Source organism: Seriola aureovittata, chromosome 9 (assembly GCF_021018895.1).
Source record: "Seriola aureovittata isolate HTS-2021-v1 ecotype China chromosome 9, ASM2101889v1, whole genome shotgun sequence".
Lineage (NCBI taxonomy): Eukaryota > Metazoa > Chordata > Actinopteri > Carangiformes > Carangidae > Seriola > Seriola aureovittata.
The window spans coordinates 11,852,581-11,862,500 of NC_079372.1; the positions used below are offsets into that span (position 1 = coordinate 11,852,581).

Here is a 9,920-nt window from a genome sequence, read left to right on the forward strand (position 1 = left end):
AAAAATGCCAAAAAAAGTCATAGGATAGTATGGCAAAAAATGTCAAAAAACGTCATAGTATAGTATGGCAAAAAATGTCAAAAAAACATCATAGTATATTAAGGCATAAAAGGTCATAAAAACGTCATGGTATCATAAGGAATACAACGACGTAGTAAAGTAAGGCCTAAAAATGTCAAAAAACATCATAGTATAGTATGGCAAAAAATGTCAAAAAAACATCATAGCATATTGAGGCATAAAAGGTCATAAAAACGTCATAGTAAGGTAAGGCATCAAATGAAATACAATTGTGAGGCATAAAAATGGCAAAAAACGTCATAGTTTAGTAAGGCATAAAAGGTCCTAAAAACGTCATAGTATATTAAGGCATAAAAGGTCATAAAAACGTCATAGTAAGGTAAGGCATCAAATTAAATACTATTGTGAGATATAAAAATGCCAAAAAACGTCATAGTATAGTATGGCAAAAAATGTCAAAAGAACACCATAGTATATTAAGGCATAAAAGGTCCTAAAAACGTTATAGTATGGTAATGCATCAAATGAAATACAATTGTGAGGCATAAAAATGTCAAAAAACGTCATAGGATAGTATGGCAAAAAATGTCAAAAAACGTCATAGTATAGTATGGCAAAAAATGTCAAAAAAACATCATAGTATATTAAGGCATAAAAGGTCATAAAAACGTCATGGTATCATAAGGAATACAACGACGTAGTAAAGTAAGGCCTAAAAATGTCAAAAAACATCATAGTATAATATGGCGTAAAAAGGCAAAAAAACGTCATAGTACAGTATGGCAAAAAATGTCAAAAAAACATCATAGTATATTAAGGCATAAAAGGTCATAAAAAAGTCATAGTATGGTAAGGCATCAAATGAAATACTATTGTGAGGCATAAAGTGGCAAAAAACGTCATAGTTTAGTAAGGCATAAAAGGTCCTAAAAACGTCATAGTATATTAAGGCATAAAAGGTCATAAAAACGTCATAGTAAGGTAAGGCATCAAATTAAATACTATTGTGAGGCATAAAAATGCCAAAAAACATCATAGTATAGTATGGCAAAAAATGTCAAAAGAACACCATAGTATATTAAGGCATAAAAGGTCCTAAAAACGTTATAGTATGGTAATGCATCAAATGAAATACAATTGTGAGGCATAAAAATGCCAAAAAACGTAATAGGATAGTATGGCAAAAAATGTCAAAAAACGTCATAGTATAGTATGGCAAAAAATGTCAAAAAAACATCATAGTATATTAAGGCATAAAAGGTCATAAAAACGTCATGGTATCATAAGGAATACAACGACGTAGTAAAGTAAGGCCTAAAAATGTCAAAAAACATCATAGTATAATATGGCGTAAAAAGGCAAAAAAACGTCATAGTACAATATGGCAAAAAATGTCAAAAAAACATCATAGTATATTAAGGCATAAAAGGTCATAAAAAAGTCATAGTATGGTAAGGCATCAAATGAAATACTATTGTGAGGCATAAAAATGCCAAAAAACGTCATAGGATAGTATGGCAAAAAATGGCAAAAAACGTCATAGTATAGTATGGCATAAAAGGTCATAAAATCGTAATAGTATCATAAGGAATACAACGACATAGTAACGTTCTGCCTAAAAATGTCAAAAGAAAATCATAGTATATTAAGGCATAAAAGGTCATAAAAACATCATAGTATAGTAGGCTATGGCATAAAAAGTCAGAAAAACATCATAGTGTATTGAGGCATAAAAGCTCATAAAAACGTCATAGTAAGGTAAGGCATCAAATGAAATACTATTGTGAGGCATAAAAATGTCAAAAGCATCAAATTATTGTATGGCAAAAAATGGCAAAAACACACCATAGAATATGAAGGCATAAAAGGTTATAAAACCTTTATAGTATCATAAGGGATACAACGACATAGTAAGGAAAGACCTTAAAATGTCAAAAAACATCATAATATAATATGGCATAAAATGTAAAGAAAACACCAGAGTATATTAAGGCATAAAAGGTCATAAAAACGTCATCGTATACTAAGGCATAAAAAATATTAGTAGTATACTATTCATAGTGCCATTTTCATGGGACTTTTTGCCAGAAATAAAACTCATACTTTGATATATTCACCATTTTATGTTTACTCATTCTAGCAACCTGACTGCTAGTCTACTGAAAATGGAAGGCAGGATTAAATTGCTAGTTTACACTTGCTGACATGGTTAAATAACATCAGTTGACATTTTTCTGATGAAGTTAGGTACCACTGTGATATTTTCACATTATGTGAGCCTTCAGATAGGCCCTCCCCTTTCAGTCAATAAATATCTAAATCAGTTGTCTTGGAGACATAGCCTCTTGGAGGGCACATTGGAATGATCTAATATGACTTCACTCAAATATTGGTAGGGACAATTCTTTCTTCCCAAAATATTTGTATTTGTATTTCTACCATCCACATGCAAACCTTTGCCCTTGCTATCTAAAGCTGCTCCATGACACTACTAGGAGCCTGAAGAGTCACACACGAGTGTTATAGATGTTTATTTGTGTGACTAAATATACCTTACACTGAAGGACTCTTAGGAATAGTTTAACATTTTGGGAAATATGCTTATTCACTTTCTTGTCAAGAGTAAAATGAGAAGATGTGATGACTGTACAGCAAATATGAAACTACAACTAGCAGTCCATTACCGAACTTTATGTGGTTTTTGTTACCTTTGGACAGATCCAGGTTCGTTGTTTCCCCATATTTCCAGTTTTTATGCTAAACATATCATTCTGGCTTCTGGCTGTAGCTTCATATTTACTGGTATTGATCTTTTCATCTAACATCTTGTTACCAAATAAGCATGCCTCCCGATTATTTAAGTCATAATTAAATAAAATCAATTATGACTGAATTTTATTCTTTAAAATAAATCCAATAGACTTTGACTTTGTGCAAAGTTGATGTTTTTGTTCGTTTTTTTTCAGTTCAGTTCATATATTGTATATTATGGCTTAGAGTCACTAATGTGAATGCAATGCAGGATACATCTCTTTCCCTCATGCCATGAAACTTAAAGGATTATGCTCGTGATATTCTATATTTTTGTTATTCTCAACAAATCCTATGAAGACCAAAACCAACCATACAGTATATTATTCTGTTTCTCACTACTTTGACTTCGCCTCTTCTCATTCCTGAACCCATTCATTCCTACCAAAGACATAAATCTTTAAAAACAGTAAACATACATATTTTCTTTTTTTTTTTTTTTTTTTTAAATCATGTTGTAATACAGTTGGGCTCTGTAGTTTTTAGAAATTTTTCTCAAACAGGAGTAAATAATGTATTTTCGGGACTATTTTCAGCTGTGGATTGATATACATGTAGCGCTCTGTTTTCCAACAGCAGGATGTTGTATCTAGGCAAAATAAACCCAGGTTCATCATAATGAACAGACGTGTTACCTAGTACAAGGATGTGGCACACTGATGTTTTATTTGTACTATTTTAGACAAGAATGGAGGCTTATAGCTCACAGGAATAATCTACATGTGTCTGGATTTGGCTACACAGAAAGCACTTACTATCCAGATCAATTTATTGTTGGTTTTGGTGTTTTCATGGGATTTGTTGACTATAAGTAAAATGTAGAATATCACCAGACTTGTCTTATCCTCTTTGTTTTGTCAGAGCTCTGTAGGTGGAGTCAAACTGTAGTTTATCAGCTGTAGTCAGTGGAAGATAAATGTATATGTTTCTTATCAAACACGAGCAATAGTCTTGGGTGGAGCTGTCTTACCCAAACAACCCCTCCCATAACTTCATCTCTCTACATACCTCAAACTAATGTTTATGAGGTTCAATTAACCCTAATTTTAGATGTAAGAGTCTGTCATGTGCTCTTTTCGCCATCTGCTGGCCAAAATTGTTCAGTGCAACTCACACTTTCCTCCATGTCCACAAACTCCACAAAGTGCAAAGGTTAAAGGAACAAAAATGACCCAAACATTGTATCAACTTTTTTATTATGTTTATTATCATTGAAATTTTATTGAAACGCCTTGTGCTCCCAGTAAGGATCAAATAATAAAAGGAGACTCAATGTAAAGCTTGCACAGCCGATCTGCAGTGAACAGACCTACTATCAAAGCCTGGGATACAACATTTCCTTTGGATTGCGCTGGTTCAGAACAAAAAAGCAGATGGTTTATGTAAAAATGAATATCATAGCAAATACCACAGTGAGGGGAGGAGAAATGATCGTGTCTTAAAAATTGATGACAAAATGAACACAGTTAATGGTACGAAACAGGAGAGCGGTAATGAAAATAAAACGAAATAAAAAGTACTGTATCTGCAATCTTGATCACACACATACACACATATACACACTCACTTGCAAACACACTCATACATACGGGCAGGCACACGCACATGCACGCGCTCACTCTCACGCACACACTTGCACACACACATGTACTGCAGAGGTATCCACACACACACAAACACAAACCCACAGATAAAATGTAGTGATTGAAAATAGTGAAACCCTGGTAAAATCTAATGGTATCATACATCCACGTCTTGTGTCTGAAGTGCAGAAAACAAAATGAACCTAAAAAAAAACTAAAATGGAGATAAATTCAGATGAATAATGAAAAGCATGCCCATCTTCACTGGTCTAACCCAACTTGAAACGACCACAAACCCAGAGTGTTGCCCTCTTTACCCTACCCAAACCCCAATCCCCACCCCTCTACTCCACCCTCACCTGCCCCATGCCCTCTTACCCATATACCCACATCCCCGTCTCACCCTCATCCTGCCCTTGGTCTCCCCCTCTTTCCAACACCCACTTCCCCAAACCCCTGTGCTGTATTTCAGGGTTTCCAAGCTCCTTTGTGTCACAGATGAAGGTCTGGCTGGGAGGAAGAAGCAGGCGAGCGGGGAGGGGGAGATGAGGCTGCTGGTTCAGGTTCTGGTCACCACTTATCAAAAACACAATGTCCAGTTCAGAATACAGAGTGAGGACTTGGGGGTAGAGGAGTCTTGTTGTGTGTTGAGGTTGAAGGTTGTGAACCTGTGTGTGTGTGTGTGTCGGTTTTTACAGTGGCACTGGGAGAATCATATTACGTGTTAGTCTAGATGTGAGTATTTGGGTTAGTCTTGTGCGATGGTGTGTGAAGACATGGGTTGTGGGGGGGGGCAGTGGAGGTGGGGTTGGCGTAGCTCAGGGCCTTGTCCCTCATCCCTCAGCCCCAGTTGGAGAAGGGGGCAGGGGCAGGTTTATAGGGCTTGCGTCTTGAGCTCGATGGGCTCCCCACGGGTGTCCTGCTGGGTCTCACTCTCGGGGGGCCGACTGCCCTTCAGTGTGGCCAGGCGCTCAGACAGACCCCTCATGCGTGGGAACAGCATGAAATCGTACAGGAGGGCTCCCATGGCACCTCCAATCATAGGCCCGACCCAGTACACCTGCCAGCAACAAACATCAGTGTTAACATTTATCAGTCCACACAGTAGCCACTCACATTTATGATTCCTGCTAAGGCTAAAGTGAAAGCGCGGGGGGGGGGGGGGGGGGTCCGATCTCTTCAGTGGGATTTCAGATCTTACCCAGTGGTTGATGAAGTTCCTGAAGAGCACAGCAGGGGCGAAGGACCGAGCAGGGTTCATTCCAGCACCGGTGTAGTACATCTGAAACACAGCACAAGCACTTGTTACTGTATTGTGTTGTAAAATATTTACACCTATCTGTGTGTATCTGCATGGATTAGTCACTGCTTTTCCATGTGTCTCACCCCCATGAGATGTCCAATGGTGACGGAGAAGCCGATGGAGAGGGCAGCAGATCCCATACGTCCATTTCTCCTTTCATCGGTCACGGCGAAGATGCACACCACAAGCTGCATGGTGAGGAAAACCTCCACAGTGGTGGCCATTCCCAGGCTGATGCCAGGCTGCAGCTGGAGATACACAGACGGACAATGGTTTTTCAATGGCTGGTCTGTTTGTACTCATAAAACTACTTCATTGAGCTGAACCTGAACTAGTGTAATCTTCCTTTGCCAAATTCAGTAAATTCCTTTAAAATAAATGCCATGTCACCCCAAAAAACTTCCACTTCTTGTTGTCTGAAACATCCATATCCTTACCGTGTTCATCGCCATGTTGCCTCTCATGTTGCCAGGTGTGACCCCATACAGCACAGCGGCCCCAGCTACAGCGCCCAGGCACTGGGCGGCCATGTAGAAAATGGCGCGGAAAAGAGACATCTGCGAGCCAACAAGGTAGGCAAAGGTGACGGCAGGGTTGATGTGGCCGCCGCTGATGTGGCCAATGGACTGGATGAGGGTGGCAGCTGCCAGACCAAAGCACAGGGCCACATGAAGGACATGATGAGGCCCGGTGGTCCAGCGCAGTGCAGCACCCATGCCGAAAAAGACGAAGAACATGGTCCCAAAGAACTCTGCAAAGACTGCCCGCCAAAAATTCATGGACCGGAACTCCCACATGGTGACTGTTCACTTGAAGGCTCTCCACCAGATGAAGAAAATTTAAAAAACAGTAAATCAGGAAGAGTTAAGAAAAGGTAAATGTATACCTTTTCGATCCTCTTCAAATGCCAAAAATAACAAAAAAATTGATCTCCTTTTTGTGGTCAGCTAACTCGGCTGAACAAAACCACTCAGAGTTAGTTCAAAGACAAAACAGGATTTCAGAACGTCAACAGACGAATCCACTCAACAGGTCTTTACCAAGCCGTGAACTGGGTTGTCAAAGTCAACTCAGCTGCGTTCGCTTGCCACCTCTGTCCACCTGTCGCAAAGACATAGGTGTGAGATGATGTGGGAGTGTGGGTGGAGATCTCAGGTGGGATGAGTTGTCAAGAGGAAGAAGGCATCAATACTAAAGGGGTATATCTAAAGTAGAGAAGGGGATAGACAGAGTGTCCTGTGGACCTTTTAGCCTCTCTGACGGAGGGGAGAGGGCCAGACAGGGGCTTTATAATACCCCCCCAGGGGCCCCAGGTGACGCCATAATCCCCCTGTAGGGCCAAGGGCGGGGGGTAGCAGTGTGGGACATCCTAAATCAAACAAACTTAACCCCTCTGTCGCCCCCCTATAACAAACTGAGGTCAAAAGAGGCAGTATATCTGAGAAGAGAAACAGATAAAGCGAGAAAGAGTAAAAAGACATGAAAGACACGTAATGGGAGGTAAAAAAAAAAGAGACCACAAGAAGGATTGTCTCTTATATTCAGGGGGAGTGGGAAACTAGGAGGAGTAGCCACGAAGGAGAGCAGCTGGAGCTGAGAGGAGAAAAGTTTCTTTGGGGCATATGTCATCTGTTGACCTATCATAACTGTCATAATAAGGGGACACAAATGCTGATAGACAAGGACAGAAAACACACATGCATGCACAAAGACATGCACACAACACACACACACACACACACACACACATATACACACATGCAGATAATACAGTTGGGGCCCCGGACGGAAGTGCTCAAAGCTAACAGCGCTGAACTGACCCATACACTGAAATGCCTGACCCTGTGAAACCATTGTCTGTAACAAGCATGTGGGCTACCTATGGACAGGGACAAGACAAAAATACATATTAAACTAAAGCACAGAAGCAACAGCTTGCAAAGATTTGCTTTGAATATGCAATGCTAAATGCTACGCCAAAATGCTAAAACTATGGCTTTAAGTAAGTGCTAAGTTCAGGATCATATTTATTGCTTCTGTTTACTGCTCTGGAGACAGTCACACCACCAACCACTGTTGGTGATAATTAGTTATCTTTAAGAGAAAAGGCCTTTTCTGGTGGCAGGGGTCATTGGTGAAGTCTGCGAACACTGAAATCTGAACTTGACATTGCCTCAGAGCTCCGAGCGTTCACTGCTGCACAGCCAACGGCATGTGGTGGAGACACGAAAAGGTGAAGAAGAAGTAAGTTTGGCTAATGTGTGCAAAGGAGAAACACAACAATGCAAGAGGAAAACGCTGAAATTCAAAGCGTTGAAAAACAGAGAGCCATGAGCAACCAGTCAACAATAATTTACATAACACAGCGGACCGTGTCGTGTGTTGTGACAGGGGCTTCTAGGAGGTGCTTGGCAGAGATTTGCAATGTGTGAGAGTGTGTGTTTGTGTGTGTGTTGGAGGAGGATGTACAACCAAAGCCCTGAATGTTCCCTGTGTGTGTGGAGCTGGGTAAAGGGAAAGGTGCAGTAGTGCAGCAGGGATGCAGGTGGGAGGGAGCGGGGCGGCGGGAGGGGGGGGTTACTGAGATGCACCGGGGCATCGCGCTGACCAGTCGAGAGCCATCACTGTTGAGGGGGTTGGGGGGGTTGCTGTGGGGTGATGAAAGCAGAATGCTGAGCTTGCCCTTTTAACTCCCTTTTATACATGTTAGAAAGAACACACACAATGCAAAATGCTGGCGGCACTGTGGCAGTTATAGCTATTGTGCATGTTATGTGTGTGTCTGTGTGTGTGTGCTTAAATAGTTTATTGTGTGCATATTTGAGTATGTGTGCACTGTGCATGTGTGTTCAAATTACACTGCTATAGAAATACTGGTTGCTAACATGGTTTTATTTTAGACAAATCCAGATAATACAATGTACAGTGTGATTTACCTCAAATATCAATTAAATACACAAAATATATTTTCTTTCTGACTCATCACTGGATGTATTGAGAATATAACAACACCATATCTATCTCGATGGCTAAATAGCACAGGGGGAGTAAGTTGAGTGAACTAACCCTTTAAAATATCTATCTTAAGACAAGACACACATGGCAATGTTTACCAAGAATGTGCAAATATGAATAAAGGTTTCATGAAGGCAAGAAGTATTGTCTCTCACACACCTAAACATGCACGTACACACACAAATACGCTCATTTTCTCCATTTCAAATTACAAAGCTTATTTCCACTGACGGTGTTCTTTTCTGTAGAACCATTACAGAGGTGCGAAGGTCTATTTGATTGTGAATAGGAGCCCTCGGAGAAGAGACAGATGCTAACAGGCAGACATGAGAGAGATGCTGGGCTGATTGAGGGCCTCATTGAACCTGCAGTACGGTGCAAGGACCTCTTTAGCATTTCAAAGCATTCACAAACACGGGATGCAACTGAAAATGGTGAACATAAGGGTGTTTTTCAGCAGGATTTCAATGAGTCTCCATTATATATATTCTAATGATGTGCAAATGTGAAAGTAACAATAACGAATATCACAATATTGGCTACACTTTTACATACACTAATGACAGGCAGCTAGGGCCTCGGAGGTCACATTCATCTCCACGTGCGGTAAAAAGAATCAGGGAAACAAACTCATTTTAACCCGATTTCTCTTGGAATATTATGAAACTCCATTATGTGCTGGTGATGTTGCAATGGAAGGACACTGAAAAGGTAAACCGTAAAGTTGGGGGCCAGACAGAAACAATGAGCTGAAACCCATTAAAGCTCTTAAAAGCTGAGGGAAGGTGATAATTCTCGATAGGTTCATTACTACATCTTTCTCATTGTCACTTTATATACAGAAATGTCTTGTTTTTAAGGAAGTGTTTTTACTCCCTGAACTTAAAGGGTAATGTCGGTGGGATGTAACAAACAAATTCAGAAGTTCTCGAGCTTTAGATCAGTATTTCCTTTTTGTGCTACCTTCTATGTTTTCTCCACTATGTGTTTTAGGGAAACATTTCACTCAACCACATTTACTGTTTATAGTTTTCTACCAGTTACACAACGCATAAAATATGGTTGTTTCAGGGGCGAAATCTATCAAAATATCCACTTTCACAACCGTTTAAAAAAAATAAAAAAAGAAATCATGTTCTGCTCAGTGACAGACTGTGTCTCTCTAAAAAGGAGCATGAATTCCTTCA

At 40.0% G+C, this 9,920-nt stretch overlaps 2 protein-coding genes across 3 annotated transcripts in view; both read right to left on the bottom strand.

Annotated features, from left to right (window-relative positions):
• Positions 1 to 5,289: 5,289 nt before the first annotated feature.
• Positions 5,290 to 6,515, bottom strand: mipb (major intrinsic protein of lens fiber b). The gene is made up of 4 exons (XM_056385220.1): positions 6,156 to 6,515; positions 5,802 to 5,966; positions 5,617 to 5,697; positions 5,290 to 5,475 (listed from the first exon to the last, which is right to left on the bottom strand). Exons 1-4 carry the CDS (start codon positions 6,513 to 6,515, stop codon positions 5,290 to 5,292), a joined length of 792 nt encoding a protein of 263 aa, XP_056241195.1.
• Positions 6,516 to 8,603: 2,088 nt separating this feature from the next.
• Positions 8,604 to 9,920, bottom strand: part of LOC130174338 (aquaporin-4) — a 7,954-nt gene continuing 6,637 nt past the window's right edge. For both annotated transcript variants that reach the window (XM_056384059.1, XM_056384058.1), the window contains exon 6: positions 8,604 to 9,920. This exon is cut by the window's right edge and continues 2,804 nt beyond it. The gene's annotated coding sequence lies outside the window, so the exon portion shown is untranslated.

Coding starts and splice junctions, on each gene's coding strand:
- mipb (XM_056385220.1), bottom strand. CDS start 6,515: ATGTGGGAGTTCCGGTCCATGAATTTTTGGCGGGCAGTCTTTGCAGAG. Junction 5,698..5,801: donor CCATTGGACATCTCATGGGG/GTGAGACACATG, acceptor GCTGTGTTTCAG/ATGTACTACACCGGTGCTGG. Junction 5,476..5,616: donor GGAACTTCATCAACCACTGG/GTAAGATCTGAA, acceptor TGTTGCTGGCAG/GTGTACTGGGTCGGGCCTAT.